At 35.0% G+C, this 18778-nt stretch overlaps 1 protein-coding gene across 3 annotated transcripts in view; it reads right to left on the bottom strand.

The window, feature by feature from the left end:
- Positions 1–17234, bottom strand: part of lrrk2 (leucine-rich repeat kinase 2) — a 53125-nt gene extending 35891 nt beyond the window's left edge. For 2 of the 3 annotated variants that reach the window (XM_088923860.1, XM_088923863.1), the window contains exons 1-19: positions 16789–17234; positions 16448–16533; positions 15399–15505; positions 14735–14823; positions 14303–14437; positions 13936–14070; positions 12689–12820; positions 12124–12243; positions 10811–10926; positions 10644–10723; positions 9951–10057; positions 7769–7898; positions 6456–6580; positions 5527–5654; positions 4226–4370; positions 3242–3381; positions 1091–1219; positions 838–1008; positions 335–596 (exon numbers count right to left, since the gene is read on the bottom strand). In XM_088923860.1, the coding sequence (XP_088779986.1) occupies positions 335–596; positions 838–1008; positions 1091–1219; positions 3242–3381; positions 4226–4370; positions 5527–5654; positions 6456–6580; positions 7769–7898; positions 9951–10057; positions 10644–10723; positions 10811–10926; positions 12124–12243; positions 12689–12820; positions 13936–14070; positions 14303–14437; positions 14735–14823; positions 15399–15505; positions 16448–16533; positions 16789–16927 (2476 nt within the window). In that variant the 5' untranslated portion in view covers positions 16928–17234. The remainder of the gene's footprint in view (positions 1–334; positions 597–837; positions 1009–1090; positions 1220–3241; positions 3382–4225; positions 4371–5526; positions 5655–6455; positions 6581–7768; positions 7899–9950; positions 10058–10643; positions 10724–10810; positions 10927–12123; positions 12244–12688; positions 12821–13935; positions 14071–14302; positions 14438–14734; positions 14824–15398; positions 15506–16447; positions 16534–16788) is intronic. The other variant, XM_088923861.1, reaches the window with a different exon arrangement.
- Between the last annotated feature and the right edge of the window lie 1544 nt (positions 17235–18778).

Below are 18778 nucleotides of genomic sequence, written 5' to 3'. Positions count from 1 at the left end.
AGACTTATACTTGACTATAATCTATATAGTCAAATATATTTAATGCATGTATGTATTTAATGCAATCTTTTATGAGAACAAATGAAACATATTACACATATATCTTGCATATGCCTGTGTATAAATCAATTTTGCAGTATTCTTTGAAGAAAATGCAGAATGCTGTTTTTATTACAGACTCCAGAACATGTATTAACAATGAAGAGTGAGTAAATGAATCCTCAGATTAGGCCCACTGACTAATTAAAGTTTAGGTAAGAAAATGTTATTTTATAGCAGAAATGCAGTAGCTATAACAAAATACTTGCTACAACAATATATAAATCAAACCTACTTGTTCTTCTTCGAAAACTACAAGTTCTGCGTTCCAAAAACAATGGACTTAACCAAGAGGATTCAATGTGTCCGAGTCTAAATCCACCCAGACAGATGGCATTGTTGGCTAGATCGAGCCCCAGTTTCTTCAACAGCAAGCTAATAACAGGACCATCATGCTTTCTGATGCTGATGTTCAGGGCTTTTCGAATATGCTGCTCATGTGTTCCACTTTTTAACAGCAACTCCACCAGTTCTGGACAACTTGTTCTTTCACATACCTGTCCAACAGAAAATTATAGAAGAGCAATAGCACAATGCCAGTAGGAGGAGATGGTAGACAACATTCTGAACCCATTAGTTCATATTTTTCATCAGGTAAAATAAATGATCAGTAAAACTGTGCAGTAATATACCACACCTCCTTTTTTCATGCAGTTACAGAAAGAAATAATATCTCTCTATATACCCATAAATATCACTTTAGTCAGGATAAAAATGTGTACTTCATTTTTTTCTTACCTGACAAATCAGGGATTCCTTCTTTGTTTTCTTATTTATATCAGCCCCAAGCTGAATCAGGCATTCAGCCATAACTATATCACATACTGCACAGGCCTTTTCAAGCATGCTGTATTTAATGTCACTGTCATGTGCCATTTTTGAAAGACACATGCAGCACAAGTTCAGAACCTGAAAAACAGAAAAGTCAAAGTCTACAATTGTTTGCAAAACTATGAAGCTTAAAAGCTTTTGTAGGTTAAGAAAAACTTACTGAATTGTTTTTCTGTTCAAGAAGACAATTGTTCATCTGTTGAAAAATCACTGTGTCGAAAGACTCCTTTGCAAGCTCTTCAGCAGCAATTGTAGATAGATTGAGTAATTTCCATGCAACTTGAAGTCCCTAAAAGCAATAAGAGTATACTTGACAAAAAAAGGCACTTCATACTTCAATGTAAAATTAAACTACCCACCAGCTGCACAGAACAATGGTTGCTTCCTAAAAATAAGTAAACATTGACAGAGTTCTTCCCAGCAGAATTCTTCAGATTGAACACTTAAAGGGGAACTGCAGTCCTAATTTCTCAGGCTGGATATTAAATCTAAGTAATAAGATAAGTTAATTGATGAAAATTTTATGAATTCTGAATTAAGCACAAAATTGTGAACTTTGTGAAAGTACTCTATGGTCACCATTTTGTTGAAGACTTCTGGTCTCACCGGCAGCTGGAATAAGAGTTCATGAGAATTGTGACAAGAGGCGGCCCTTCCTGCTCATTAGTCACTGTAATGACTAATCTAATTTGTAGCACGAGCGAATAAATACAGATTATGCAGCAGACATTTCACCTCAGAAACATTTCAACATGATTTGCATGCAAAGTTAACAAGTAGTACAGTTGGCAAAACCAACTCGAAGTCGAGAGCAATATTTCTATTGGATTAAAAGAGATGAATTCACAAGCCTGCTTGTTTACAATACAATAGGGCTGCTTCAAGTCACCAGAAGTTTTGTTGCCTCACTCCAAATTTTGGACAGTGATGGCACTCCAGGCATCTGGAGATTTCCTCTAAAACTGGAGGTTTTACATCTTACTTTGTACATTTTACTTTCATTGTGATCTGAAATGCACTCATCAGTGCTGATTCTTTCTAACCCCAAAATAGAAAAATAACGTTGCAGTTCCCCTTTAAACAAGAACCAGAAGGCACAAGTGAAAACTATGTAGAAATGTATTTTAAACCGAGTAAAGGAGGCACTTTTTACCCAAAGATTTGTGGGAGTATGCAACAAGCAGATCAGCCATGTTGTTAAATCCATGGCTTCTTTCAAAAAACTGCTGGAGAAGATCTTTGGGTTAATAAGCTACTAACTACCAAAGGGGCTACATGGGCCAAAAGTCTTCCCCTTGTTAGTAACCTTTCTTATGTTCTTAGATGTATAATGGGGTTGCACATTTTATGGCACAACATTATCACTTTTTCCTTTTGTAATGAAAGATTATCCCACAGGGGGCAGCATGATGGTGTAGTGGCTCACAGCACTTGGCCCTGGGTTCAATTCCTGACATATGGTGCTATCTGTGTGCTGTCTGTATGTTCTCCTCGATTTTGCATGGGTTTCCTCCTACAGTCCAAAGACATAATGGGGCTTCTGGGAAAACTGACCCTCCTGCAGGTGTATACATGTCTGTGTTTATTTATGCTTTGTGATGGACTAGTGTCCCATCCAGGGTGTACTGTCCCTTATGCCTGTTGCTTGCCACGGCAGGCTCTGGCTCCCCCATGACCCTGAATTGGAATGAAGCACTTAAAAAATGAGTATTATATGACACTCGATAGTGCTAAAAACACAATCTCTGTCAACTGTGCTGTCTGTACGTATTTCTGAAAAATCATATTCAATTCAAATAGGTTTTTATTATTTAGCTTCCAAATACTGGGATATCAGCTGGAGATACATCCTAATTTCTACTATGACTTAAGAAGGTTCTCTAAGGTTCACTGACAGTGAAAATGATTATTTTTTATTCCATTTTCCAGGACATTTTTCACAATTTATGTGAACTAAATTCCAGTAATCCTGTATACACTATAGAGGACCAAAGTGGAAAGCAGTGTATGTGGTCATTATCGCTGGGTTCAAGCTCTTCAATAAATGTAATAGTAGAGATCTCTGAAATAGGAGCTGAAAAATGTATGAAAGCATTTTTGTGTCTATCAAAATATGCTTATGAAATTACTTATGTGGTAATAAAGATCTCTTCAACTATATGAAAATGTTTACATCTTGTATTCTAAATAGGCATCAAAAATTATTCAAATGTGTTGTAAACTGCACAGTATGAGATGTTTCTGACTGCATGAATACAAACAAGTTAGAAATTAAATTATTCAAAAAATACCTGGCCTCAAATGACATTACCTTGAACTGAACTTCCAGAATGTCATGGTATCGCTGTAAAGATTTCATAAGAACAGATGCCAAAACAGGGACAGCTGCTGGTGACATTTTTTGCTTTGAGATAAGTGAATGAAGCAGATTGAGTGCCAAGAAGTGTATTTCTATTATAAAAAAAGAAAAAAGACAATAAATGTACAGAAGACAATAATTTTCTCATTGTGTTCCCTATAATCCCTATGAACTGATACTTATACACTGCATTTCTTAGGTGATACACAGTGTTAAAAGCCTGAAATTTATTCTATACTTGAACAATAAAACATATTACCAAACATTAATGGGCAGTGCGGTGGCTCTGTGGCTAAGGATCTGCAAATGTGTCTGGAAGGTTGCCGGTTTGTATCCCGCATCCGGCAGAGGAATCCTACTCAATTGGGCCCCTGAACGAGGCCCTTAACCCCATCTACTCCAGGGGCGCTGTATAAATGGCAAACCCTGCGCTCTGACACCAAGCTTCTCTCTCTGTCTGTGTGTCTCATGGAGAGCAAGTTGGGGTATGCAAAAAGACAAATTCCTAATGCAAGACATTGTATATGGCTGATAAAGTGATCTTATCTATTCAGTGAGATTTAAAGAACTAGTTATCTGTAGTGTTTTTGTGTTTTAAATCCTGTTAGACATGCTATTACCACTTTATTACTCTCTATGCTATACCTTATATTTACCATTTTAATGAACTACTGTGCACTGTACACACATTATTCTGAAATCAACTATGCTGTAATGAATGTAATCAAACAATATCAATAAGCATATTAATGATACAAAGGTAACAGAGTACAGTGCTAATTTCCATACCCTTTACACATGTATGGCAATGTAGATTTAATTAGCAGTTTTTGCTGAAAAAATGAATTAACAAGAGCTAACGAACCCCAAGTCAGAAAAAATGAAGAAGACAATCACAAGATGCAGGTCATAAGCAGGAACTAAACCTTTCCTCACCTTTTTCTTCGGGAAACATCTGCAGAGTGTGCAGCACTGTGTCTAATGCTCCTTGCTGAGACATAAGCTCCAATGCACCCGAACTTTCAGCCAGGGCAGAAAGCACATTTAGGCCACACTCCTGAATGGCTGGACTGCCAATGAACTGACAATTCAATACAGAAATCAAATTAAATTAAATATACATGCTGACTTAAAAGTAAAGAATTTTCATACTTGTGGATAATCGTAAGCACATCTAAGATAGAAAACAGGAAAAACATGTTTCACACTTTACACTTTATTTGTAGCAGCATTCGTAGTAGTTGTACAATCATCAAAAATGAGTACAAATACATGGTATGATGAAGGGTCACCGAAAAAGAATTTCTCCTTGTGCTGTTTTTTTTCATGAAAAAGATTTAAACATTTCTTCTTTTTACCATATTTGTATCCTTATTAAAAACACTATAAATGGAATATCCACAAAAAGACCCCAGCAAATAGAAATCTCATGAATGGAGGCCAAGTTACGAATGAGGAACAACCACGTTTAGTCCATGTTCTATAGCATATAAACATAAAATAACTGAATATCAACCTAACTAATGAGAACTGGTAGAATCAGAACAGTACTAGCTGATCGTTTCTCCAAATAAATGGTATCCACACTGTTTAGACATTCATGTCTATGTTTTTTATGTACTGTATGAGTGCCGAATAAATTACCCTATTATAAGATGATGCTCACTTGGGCAGTTAATACTAAAGGAAATTGTGACAAAATGTCACAAATGAGAGGAGGCCATTTGTCACATCCTGCAGGTTTTGTAACTTTGCCTGAGTGTAATTTAAATATTAAGCCACAACAACAGTATACCGTAACATTCAAATCCACTTTTGTTTCTAAACTGATTTATTGTTACCCATAATGTTTATGTGAATCGAGAAAGAATTAAAAATATAAAATAAATATGTATATGTGTTTTGTATATTCATGTTTTATGTACATACAGTATGTTCCATACAGTATATTAAAGAATTAGGCTGGGGTCACTTTCTTAAAATTTTGTTTCACAAGCATTAAATTACTTCAGCTTCTAATCCAAGAAATTACCTCTTTCAATGAGATAAAATAGTAAACTAGGTTTTATGCTAAGGTATAAAAGGTATACACACTTTTGTGTGTGTGTGTGTCTGAAGATACAAAATAATCTTTAATTGCAATATTACAAATTACAAACAAATTCAAACTAAATAAAATGTTGTTTTTTATTTCATAGCCTAATATATTTGTGATTATACCAAAAGAGTATTCCTACCTTGTTCAATGCTTCTAAAAACACAGTGTGGGCTCCCTCTAAGACACATTGATTTTTAAGGACTTTCAGAGTAACATCTACCATGTCAGGATCACCTACAGAAGATCCATGCTCTTTCAGTCTTCTGTCTAAAATAAGAAATATCCACTAAATCATTATACCTTGAAAATTAAACAATAAAAAAATAAGTACCTAACTACTATAAAGCTACAAAACACTTAGAATTTACCTTTGATTCAGTGTTCTTAAAAATTTGAGGACAGCACTTTGTTTTTTTTATATTTCTGCATCCTTTATAGTCTACACTCAGCTTTCAAAATGCATACAACATAAATAAAACAATTTAATCCTTAACAGGATTAGAGGCCACTGCGACTGCTGCTTTCTGTGAGGAATTTTTAATAAATCTGTGAATACATTTACAGTAATCTTTTTTACATTTCTGCATTTCACTGATGCCTTTATCCAAGATGACTTACAACCAAGAATCCCTAATATACTAATAAGGCAAAACACACAATACAGAGAGATAAATAAAAAACACACAACATAAAAAATAGAAAATACAAGGTTTTATATTATTAGCATGTTTTTCTATAGCATACTTACAGTATGCCAAAAACCTAAGGGGATATGAATACAGAGACACAACATTGTAATGGGGTTATTATACCACACCTCTTGAAGACTTATAAATATATTTAAGATTTTATACACATATTCTTCAAGAAGTCTGCCATGTATGCCTGTAATCTATTGAAAATGTTTGTCTATAGGGTGAAATCACCATGACATTCTATGTAATCCACAGAAAAGTAAAAATCTTAAAATGAAGATTTTTATTTTGCTTTTTCTTTCTGCCAAAGTGTTTAGGATGAGATTGCTTTATTAAACAACATTTTTGAAAGATTCTACTGCTGACCACTCACCTGGATTAAGCAACATCAAGCTAGCTCGAAGTCCCTCAAGTTGAACTGAAAGCACAGAGTTATGGGTTTTCATGGCATTTAATATCTCAGCCATGGCCATGGTCACTTCATCAAGGGTTGTCATTCTGAAATACAGTAATATAATATCTCAATCTCAATGTATGTGGCACTTTCACTGATTCAGAGGACATAAAAAAATAAATGGGCTGTAAAATCCATTAAACAACATACTATGTTAATTATTTTCTAGACTTGTTAACATATATTAACATGTATTTTCATGTGTCTAATACAAATAATTTAAAGCTGTACTTTTTTATTTTAAAACTGAGCTGCCAGTCATTTCACCTTTTTAAACATTTGTAAATGAACAGGTACAGATGTTGTGAAAAAGCTCAGTAATGGGAGTAGGGTAAGACCAGTTCTGGGGAATTCCATGAGAGAACCACACAATTCTGTGGTTACAGCCTTCCTGTGTGGGCAGACTTAAATTTTACTTTCAACATGAACCTCAGATACATTTACAGGGATTAAAAAAAACGTTAAAGTGATTAAAAAAATACTTTATCTCCTTGAATATTAGAATTCTATTTCCAAGCTAACCACTGTCTAAACAATCTCAAGGTTTAGTTGCAGTACCAAGAAATATCTTGAATAATTTATTCCAAGACTTGAAATTGATAATAGAGAGTGTAAATGCAATATTTTTGTTTCCTATAAGAAACAAACATATTCAATAAGGACTGAATGTTATACAAAATCTTATTGGCTTAATAAATTATGTTCAACACAGTCATGAAAGTCGTGACTAGATTCAAGATAAGTGAACACTCATAACTGCAAGCTAATACAAGTCATAGACAGAGACAAAAGGTTTCTCTTTGTGTGATGTGTCATTTTAAAGGAACAAGGAAAGGTTAATTCCACACTGAAAAGCCACAAAACTCTTCATCTATGGAGACTTCTGCAGGTGTGAGTGAGAGACAGTAAGGTGGCTGGAATACGAATCACAGGAGATCAAAGGACAGAGTAGGTGAGGACACACACAGGTGAGAAAGAGTGTCCAGAAAAAGGGAGATCTGGGTGAGAGGTGTGAAAAGCAGAAATCTGTACATGAATGGATAGAATTTTAAACAAAATATTTTTTAAAATGGTGTTTTAATGAGTAAACATCTAATTACCTATTTGTTTCCTTTCAATTTTTGATATTTCATATTTTATTAAAGCAATGTTGTGGTGGCATACCAGTAATTATTAGACTTCAGTATGCAAAACAATTTAAAATATATATAGTACAATGAATCTTTACCTACCTTACTTGGAAAAGTTTATAAAGCAGCCTACATGCACTCTCTGCAACATCAGGAGAAGTGGAGTGTTTTTTCATCATATCAATAATATTAATGTGTAACCCATTTGACAACAGTAGAGCTCTTATTTTACCTGGACAACAGAAAAAATACATTTCATAGTTAATACTTTTTAACCCACACCTTTATAGTTTTCAATAAATATTGTGTTAACAGTGAAGACAAATTTGTCAGTACAAACAATATTCTATTACAAAAAACACATATTATAAAAACTATAATACAATAAGACATATCATTATTTTACATCATGCCAGTGTGAAATTTCAGAGGGGATAAACAATGTCCTAGATCTATAACCCTTACTCCTTGGAACACAGTGCTGTCTCCCATATGGGAGTTGTGAAAATTTACACTGGAGTGATGCTGTGGCCTTCTTTAGAATCTTGTAGATGCTTGTAGAAAGCATTTAAGTTGATCTGATATACCCCGATGATTTTGATGTTCACTATTTTTCCAAACCAATTACAATTTGCAGTGCTGATGTTACTATGCCAACAGAAAAAAATGTTAAAACAACAAATAAACAATGTTAAACACTCCTAATAAAAGATTTCTAGAAAAGTGTTAAAATAGTTCTCTGCACTTTAAAGAGGCAAATCATCCATAGAAAAAAGGTCTATTGGCCTTTTTTATAAATGGTCTCCCAACATTTGCTCCACCTTAAATTTTTATCTATGATCAAGCCAAAATACTTGTAATGTCAACATGTCTACAATCTGACCGTGTATAAAAGTGGGTTGGAGGGGGACTACCAGTACCTTTGTTCCCCAAATCAATTAGTTATTTTGTTTTCAAAACATTCCACATCCAAGAAAATTAAGAAAACTCATTGTACCATTCAATAACATCATTTAAAATGGGCCCATGATGACACCAAGCTCTGTAATAAGCTGACTAAAGCTGTGTCACCAGTAAATTTAACAAGATGTGTATAGATGACTTATAGGTTCTTACAATCATTAGTGTACAAAAAAAGTACAATAAAGAGGACAAGACACATCTAACAGAAGCGCATTGTACATTAGATAAAGATTTCCCTACGTCTACCTGTTGAGACCCGTTTGTTAAATAAATTAAAACCATCTAATCAACAGTTTAATTTTAAATCATTTCAGAGCTTCTGTGCCAGTAATATTAATAAAAAGAAAGGTAAAAAGCAAAGAGAAAAATCAACAAAGTTCTAACAAATGACTTCTTTGTAAAGATTTTCCTAAAAAATTTTTAACAAAAAGAGCATTGCATTATCTACTCCCCTGCTTTCATTTCATTCATCCACCTATTTTCTAACCATTTCTTCCAATTCAGGGTCACAGGGAGATGAAGTCTATGTGGGAAAGCAACAAGCGCAAGGCAGGATACACCCAGTCCACTGCAGGTCAGACAGAGCCATGCACACATTCACACCAGGGCAAATTTTCCCAGAAGCCAAGGAAGCTACCAGATAAGCTAACTTGTTTATACAGCCTCCATTCTGTTGAAACCTTTCTTATGTACTTAAAGGAAATTGGATAAACCCAGAAAACTATTTCACACTCAGTAAAGACACAAGGATACAGGATCACAACAGCAAATTAAAACACAATCCATTCAGGACTGAGAATAGGAAATATTTTACATAATGAGTTGAAGATATCTAAATAAAGGTTTCCCAGCAAGCAGCTTGAGGCCCACACTCAGGGCTTCTTCAAGAAACATGTGGATGAAATTTTAGATTTCCTTAGTTACTCAACTACCAAATAAGCCGCCTATAATTTGCAGCCTTTTTTTGTGTTTTTATGTATTTTTATGTTTTCTGTCTTTATCATGTTGAACAGATATTTCAGCTTAACTACTTCATTAAAACCCTTTGACAGTAAATGTGTCAATGAGTGTAAAAACACATCCGCACATCATTCGCCACAGAATCAATTTATTATTTTAAAGCCCTTTAATGACAATTTACTTGTTAAACAATGTTCTGGGTGTTAAAAAAATAAAATAATATTTTTTAAAAATCCAAATCTTAAAACATAATTCAGCTACATACAGTCACTACAATACAAAATTATCCTAAACACATTTGAGGTAGATTTCTATAAGGTAAAGATGTGAGTGACGGAGAGCTAAGGGTTAGATTACTTACCGTTCTGATCAACCAGTGTTGCTAATGTATTAGCAGCAGCTTGGAAAACGCTTTGTGAAGATGAATGCAAAAGCATGGAAGCCATCACCTGCCTATGCACTGGGTACCTGTAAAAAGTAGGGAAAAAAACTCTGAGACTTCCCACAGAACTAACAATTGTACTAAAGATTTGGATTAACTACTAATAAACATTGATATCACTGATATCATGATAATCAGAATTTGACTACAATTCATTCAAGCAGCACCTACAGCTATTACTGAATTCTACAATTCCCCTATCAAAAGCATGATGTGCAATAAACTCATTAAACCATTTACCTTATGTAATGCTTTAATGGACAAAAACACTAAAGCAAGCCTGGGACTGCTACACCTAGTAACAAAACAAACTAACTGAGGTTTAGGTTTAAAAAATAATTAGAGCATCCAACTATTGGAGTCTCAGCAAGCCATTATGCTCTGAGGCAGAGTTTTAGTTGGCCAAGCAAAAACACTATTATAGCCTCCTGTTATGGACGTGCATCAGCAAAACTGCAGTCAATAATATGGATATTATGAATATTACAGGAAGGATAATTAACAGAATCAATAGTCCACATTCTACTTTAAGATATAAAAATGGAGTCCAGATATGTGCTTGCCTAGATCCAAATCCAATTTATTAAATAAAATAAAAGACAAAACTGTTACCTCCCCTCATCATCCCCAAACATTTCGTGAAGCTGACTTTCATACACCAGAAGGTTATTCAGGGCCCAGCAAGCAGCTTCCTGGTTTAAAAATTAAAAAAAATTAAATAGTAAAACCTATTTTCAAACTGAGCAGCATCTGCATGGGAAGAATCTGCCATTACACACCTGGACCACTGCATTGGCTCTGTGTAATTCCAGAGCTCTGCAGCAAGAGTCCACCCAGCAGATATCGTCTTCCTCTTTCCATTCATCCAGGTCCTTGTTTAAAATGATTGTTTCAGCTGTAATGAGAGGAATAAGCCATTAAGGTGTCTCCAGTTTCCACTGGCAATGGAAGCAGTTTCAAGGTTTGGGATATGCATGCAGTAATGACAAATTATCTACTGTACAAGAAAGATTTGTGAAGTGGACTGGTTGTCCCCATCAGTGTTGTTTTCTGGCTTTGGGATTGCTTAAAAAGCTTAAGTTTTGTTCTAGTGAAGTTTAAATTAAGTGATGTTAAAAATCAATCTGCATACAATCTAACACAACTGCAGCATTACATAGGAGATGATATCGTATGTCACTAGACACACAATAATATTCTTTGTCATTAATTCATCAGTCCTAATAATAGCTTTACCTCAAGACTTTTTGACTTCCTACATTTTACTGCATTCCTCTACTTTATAATAAAATACCACACAAGAGAATTGTATCATGCTTTACATAATGTTTTTTCAAAACATCATAGTACTAAAAACTCATATTAATATTTTCGTGAAAAACAGCATTAACAATGCATACAAAAATTATTATGCTTAACTGGGGAGAAATCACATTTTTCATACTTTGTTTAGAATAACAGATCATTTAGAATAGCTCAGTTTATATTAAAGGAATAAACTAATACAACTATAAGTCAGCAGAGGGTTTCAGTGAGACCTAAAAGAGACAAAAGGATTCAGCCTCTAAAACAGAATACTGTACTTTTCATTTCCCAACAACTTTGCAGTTTTTCCAAACCTTTGACTGTATATACTGTATAGTTTACAAATAATTATGCAAATAATACAACCTCATAATAACAACTTTTTGCTTTTTAAAGTGTTCTGGGTCCCAAGATGCTCTATCTATAGGAAGAACCCTTTTCATCTACCACTGAAGTGTACAGTAGCACCCACCTGAAAGTGAAAGTTTTGCAGTCCCAAGGAAGAATTACTTCACCAATTAAATTGGGAGGAAAATCAGGTAGGCTAAACTGAGCAAGCACAAAATGGCAATCAGCCAGGATACCACGGTACTGTACCTCTACTCCTACATACAGTGCCATAGGATCTCTAATGCCTGTCGTCATGATCTTGTATACAGTACATGTCTCCAAACAAATGATCAAATACCTTACTTCAGCATTAGAAACACAAACTGGTAATAGTTTCCCAATATAAATACAGTAAATGGTAAACTATACAATAATAAGGATAAACTACTTTACTTACTGAGGGAAGCCAAGCAAAACAGAGCAGATGCCTGCAGGCTGGCATTCCTTGGATACATCTCTGATGCCTTTACAATGACTTTATGTACTCCATTTAATACAAGGATGTTATAATAACTCTCTGAAAAAAATACATAGCATTCACAAACACAGAAAACTCAAAGTGCTTCTTAAAGAAGTTTGTATAAAGATACTTATAATTACAATTATTTCAGGTAAGTAAGAATCAATGAATTAATGTTTGCATGGATGGAGACTTGTGGTTCTTAATTGTGGATAAAGGCATCACACAATTCTTGATTTTTCATACTTTGGAATATGGATTGTGAAAAATAACTATTTACATTGTGAGTAGCAATTATAAAGGAATGTATCTGTAGCAGATACAACTATGAGTCAAAAGATTGTTTAACTGGGACTTCAAAGAGAAATATAATTCAACATGTAAAACAGAAAACAGTAGATTATTACTGGTCACCATAAAATGCACCCCTCATTTCTGTAACCTTTCCATAGAATACAATAAAATCCACAATCCGAAGCCTTAGCTGCAGTGTCCCACATACCTGATGTAAATTTCAGGAACAAACGACAACCAACTTCTTGCAGTTTTTCATTATTTGGATATGATCCCATAGCACACATTATCAAACTATAACATCTTTCATTTCCTGACATAAGAACTTCAATGTTGCTGGCTGAAAAACAGAAAAAAATATATTTATTATCCATGTTTTAGATGAAAGTGCAACAAATAGCAAAGTGTATTTAAGTTAAAACTCTGGGTACTGTACATGCATTCAAACCTGAGAACAGGAGAAACTTTATTAGACAAAAGGCTGCAGGGGTATGAAACAAGCCATGTTGTTGAGGCCGATACCCTGGCTCCTTTAAAGAAATGGCTGGATAAGATCCTTTGCTCAATGAGACACATTTCAACCAAATAGATTCCTCTTGATTCTTAACATTCTTATGATCTTAAATTTATTCCCAAAGAACAAACATTGGAAGATACATTTGGGTTTAAATTCATAAGATTGTTTCTTATCTTTTTTGAGATCTTTATTGTTACACATTTTATCTAGACTCATGGAGGTAACATTTAGAACATAATTTTGGTTAACAGTCATTAGTATAGGTAAGACATTCATTAAAATAATACTGTTGCACTTTCAGGTTCACGTGGGTATGCGCCTTCACTGCTGCCGCCTCAGGTCAGCCCCCCACTGCTGGGGGCTCGAACCCGGGTCTCCGGCGTCACTCAACAGGGAACCCGCCAGCTGAGCTAAAGGGAGATCTCAAATACTCAATTTCTTTTTCTATGGGCAAAGTCCAAGATCATCCATTTTTAGTAATTACTTTATACTCAGAGGGGCCATGGGAAGCAGCCTAACCCAGAAGTCACTGAGTGCAAGATGTGAGCACACCCTGGATGCAACATCGGTCTATCACAGGATGTACACACACCTAAGGCAAGGCAATGTAGAGACACTAAACAGCATGCCTTTGGACTGCGGGAGGAAACTGCAGCACACAGAAAGTAAAGTGAATGAAAACAAAAAACGTAGAGCCAATGCAAATCTTCAGTGCAGACCTATTGGTATAATATACAGTATATATACTGTACAGCTATATAACTGCACATCTTGTCAGCCTCATTCAATCCCAATTAGAGCAAACCAGGAAAGACATTTGGTCGATGCCAAAGACATGCTGTCCCATAGATGTCAAAATACAAAGCATAAAAAATCCCCCACATGCTAGAGTTCAAAACTGGGAGCTCAGCCATAAAATGTGCTTCTCGAAGCCTTACCAGGACCGGCCAAAGGAAGTAAGACCCTCAGTGCATGCAGAACAGTGTCTTCATTGTCTTGGAATTGCCTTGCAGCATTCAGAATTGCATTGTGATCTTGAGTTTCCACAAATTCAATTAAGTGAACATCTGGAACTGAAATAAATGTTTAATTCAATCTAAAACAATTAACATACTTTAAAATTATCTTAAAATATTTAATAGGAATTAACAGAGGGTCTAAAGCAATGCCATCAGATGGAGAATGTGTATTTATATACAGTATATTCTTTATTTATTCTAACACTATATGTGTACAGCATTTGCCTTATTTTCTATATGCATTTCTAGGATATGACATGAACGTCTGGAACAATTATGCTTTTACCCTTTTCTAGAAGCAGTTGTAATGATTTACATCCGTAGATCTGGATTTCCTCATTTGAGCAGAAGACAGTCATTGCATCAACAATCAAAAGGAAGACATCAACATTTTCCTCTAAGATCATTAACAAAATTGCATCTGGAACAATGAGAGAATCACATAATTAAAAATCTAAGCACGTTACTTCATCTAAAATTATTACACAAACAATACAAGTAATGTAAAGAGAGTTCATTATCTAAAACATCTTCCACAAGAGGGTGCCTAGAGAAAAAAATGTATTCCAAAGTACTAAAACATTCAGAATTACACGTATATGGTTCTAATTAAAACTTATACAGTACATGAAATGTTGACTAATAACACATATAACCATTTCTGAGTTATATGCGTATACAGTACATCAAATTGGGATAAAACTTAAACAGCTCCAACCTGACTCTAAAAGATGCGATAAAGCTCTGAGTCCAATCATCATCAGCTTTGAATGGCCATTGTGCAAAGACAGCATCTTCAGAATCTGCCTTTGTAAAAACACATTGTGACAAAAATAAGAAAGACTGACATGCAACCTAAATGAAAACAGAAAGGCTTATCTTTTTTGTATTTTTCAGCTGCTTCATACAGTGTGCTAAAAGCAGACCCAATTAATGGCACAAACAAGAAAAAAATCACATCCTCTTGTTAACAAAGGCCTGTTAGCAGTTGTGGTTCTCAAAACTGCGGAGGAAGTGACTCAACATCTTATTGTAAAACTTGCAGACCTGCAACCTAGGTGTCTCCTTTCTTGTACTGTACATTAAAGAAAGAAAATTAAGGAAAGTTAAAGTTCATGTCATCCCAAACAAATTTTCCCCAAACACCCCAGTCACCTCCTTCCTTCATTAAGCATCTACTTAAGTAAAATAAACATTCAAGCTTGATTTATTTTTAATAAAACCCTGCAGGAACATAAATGCCAGTGGACTGTGGTCATTTCAATTCCTTATTATCACCCAAGCCCGCAAACTAACAGCTTCACATCTAGAAACACAAAACATAAACATGAAAGTTTACATCAGTTTATGAATTTGCAGATGAGATAAACATGCATACTTACTGGTGTATTCCCAGTACTTCCCAGTCTTTTTCAACTTGTGGAGCTGATACCTTTTCCAAAGTAGAAGGGCAAACTTCCATCAGTCTGCAGAGCAACGACCATCCCACCTTAAGATAAAACCCATTACGTTTTAGATCAGTACTGTTGATTTTTTATCAGAAAAAAATTACTAAGACTTCAAAGAGTTCATCAGTTCTTAAAAGGCATTTCAGGCTATTTGGAATGGGATGTGTTCGAGTTACTAAATAAAGTAAGAATGTATTACAACATCAAGCAGTAACACACCCTAATACCACTCATAAAATGCAATGAAAACTGCTTTTGGGTTAAATATTTAACTTAGGCTCTCTTCCTCCATTCCCAAGAACAAGAAACCAGAGGCTCAGGCATTCAAACTTAGATCCCTAAAGCTGTTCACGGACATGCTACAAAAGCACTTGGAATTCCTGTAAGGCAAGTTTCCTATGTACAGTAGCCTCGGTGTCTTTCAGGTTGGGCCTATAACTTTTAATCACACTTAATTTGTTCATAATCACAAAAATGAAAATTGTTGTATACATAATTTAAAACAACATTTATAAAGTAAGCACTTTAACTTCCATGGGCACATTTCTTAAAAATAAATGTATAAGAAAAATATATAAGACATTTCTAAGACATAGTATTACTAAAACTTGATACTATTAGAATTGTTATATTATGGAGAATTTCAATTTTAATGTATCTGTTAGGATACAGGATACAGCAATTAGGATAGAACTCAACAATACTATTCAGAAATATTAAGGTGAGATTTAATAAAAAGAGGACATTAAAACATTACCATTAATTAGAAAACGATAATGCATAAAATAACTACTGTATATTTTATGAAAAAGGTAACTAAACACGTTTTCCCCAGTGAACATTGCACTTTTTAAATACACCCTTGCAATGAGAAATAGATTTTTTATTTTTTCCAAAACCGTATCATCTGGTGCTTGGTCTTAATATATTTTCTAAAACCACCACCATCGCTAAAACGGCATCAGTAAATAATACGCACTGACCTCTTGTACAGCATGACTGTCAATGTAAGAAGCTAAGACCACCATCAAAGGCAGGTGAACGTCTTTATCTTCAAATAATTCTGTTGCTGAAAACAATATACAGTATTATCAGTAATTCCTTTTTGAAGTAGATACGATGTACAACGATAACTGATTTACAATGATTTGCAAATATACTGTAGCTCGGGAAACCTTTATTTTTATAGCACGGAGTGTGAAGAGGCAGGGGTTAATCGTAGTTCTAAAAGTAAAATTAGTTTATTGTTCTATAATTAGATCTGCCTAAAGTATGTTTTCTAAAGGACAACATCGATATAATACTGTATCTACCATCTACTTACCACAGTCGCCAGCAAAAGTAAGGAAGAGTAAATCCTCAAGAATCTGAATAAGTGTATCCAGTTGCTTTCCTTCTTGGACATTTTTTAACCTCACAATTAATTTTTTCAGCTTTTCTTCTAGTTCCTCCTTATTGGCCATGTTTCACAAGTCACAATCTGTTGAATAAAAAAGAGGGGAATAATGATTACTTATGGAGCCATGTTGCCCGTAAAGCTGTTTTTCCACTGTGCTACAGTAAGTGCAACACACTGGTAAAAGTGACATGCAGTACAGTAGTGACAAACTTTTTCACACCGCAGTACCACATGACGTACAGTATGTAGCTAGGTTGAAAGAAAAAACATTGCAGGAAGTCCTCCTCATTCATAAACAAAACAGTTCAAGCTTTGAAGCAGATTAGTAACACGACGTATAGTTTTTTATTTTTAATTAAATATAGAAGGTAAACATCGTTTCTGCTTCATTCGTTTTAATAGCAGTGCAATCACATGACTTTTCGTAGATGAAGGCTATCTGTTTTGTTTCCTCCATTGAAATACACAATTCTGAACAATACAGAAGCTCTGTTCTGTGGTTCGACTTTGCAGGCCTTCTTGTTCAAAAATTAACTTTGCAAATGATAGCTTTTAACTTAAATCGCATTAAATTGCTCTACGTTTCTTGATCAGAATATTGTGAAATCTGAAACCCAAACATAAAGACGTAATAAAAACGAATTGCTTTACGGTAGAACGTCCGAGTAGTATTTTTGGCAGGACCGCAGACGACAGTCGTACTTTTCTGTTGTTTTACTTATAAACAATTTAGATTAGATTAGGTAGCCTCGAAATATCACGTAAGAGTTTGCAAGACTTTCTAATGATCTAGTCAATGCGACTGAAAGTTTTCCTACACAACTGTACGTTGATCCAGGCTGTATCCCCATGATTTTAGAGTTATATAAGTCTCCTTGTTGTATTTTCTAGTCTTTTATTTGCAACCGAGTATATTTTGATGACATCTCGCCATGGAAACTTTCCCTCTTTACTAGCGGTCACACCACCTACACAACTTCAACTTCTTCATATTCTTTCAGTAATAATACAGTTTAAGCAGTGCATCCCTTATATTTTTGTCAAATCTGTGTAAGCTATTTATTTCCGCTACTTCCACTTTCTCTATTGTCAAACTAATTGCAAATGTCAAGCTAGTTCTTAATTACATTCAGGGAAACGCGAGTGTTTGGATTAAGAAGTGGTCATTTAATAGAAAACGGTACAAATAGGGCATGGATACTCAGACTGGGATGAAGTAATTAGTCGAGTACCACGGGCATCTGTAGCAGGACTGTAGTGTTCTTCGTAAACTTTAGTGGAGTTTGCAGATGATGCCAAATTAGGAGGATTGGCAAAGATTGCAGAAGCGGCAAATGAAATACTGTACATGACGATTTAGTAAAAAGAAAACACGACCGTGCACGTTGTGTTTAGTGTACACAAGTGCAGCGTATGGCATGCTGGTTGTAAAAAAAATATAAACTATAACTACAAACTATAAATAAATAAAACTATAAATACAAATATTCTTAGAGGTTTAGGGAAAAGACTTAGGTGTTTATGTTTACACATCATAGGCATCTTCTAGGCAGTAGAGAGAAGAAATTAAAAAGGCAAATAAAATACTAGGATATATAGTTAAAATGTAGAATTAAAGGTTGTTATTGTAGTGCCCTCGCCTGGCGTTGTGGCCGAAGAGCGCCCGGGTGGGTGCGCGGCGAGGTGCAGGACGGGAGTAGTGGTGGCCAGGGCTGGGACTAGGAGTGCCGCTGGCCAGTGCGGCAGACCAATGGCGGAACCAGTGTATACGGTCGCGAGATCGCCCGGATTTATGTAAATAGGTTCCTTGGTTTTGGACCCCTTTTATACATGTACCCAATTACCACCCTATACGGTGTCACTGTACCCTATTTGATCCCAGTGTTTTGTAGTTTATTATCTTGTATTGTTGGGT

Source organism: Atractosteus spatula, chromosome 8 (genome assembly GCF_055471065.1).
Source record: "Atractosteus spatula isolate fAtrSpa1 chromosome 8, fAtrSpa1.hap1, whole genome shotgun sequence".
Taxonomy (NCBI): Eukaryota; Metazoa; Chordata; class Actinopteri; order Semionotiformes; family Lepisosteidae; genus Atractosteus; species Atractosteus spatula.
Note: the sequence above shows the minus strand (reverse complement) of the source record. Positions and strands in the feature narration are given on the sequence as shown.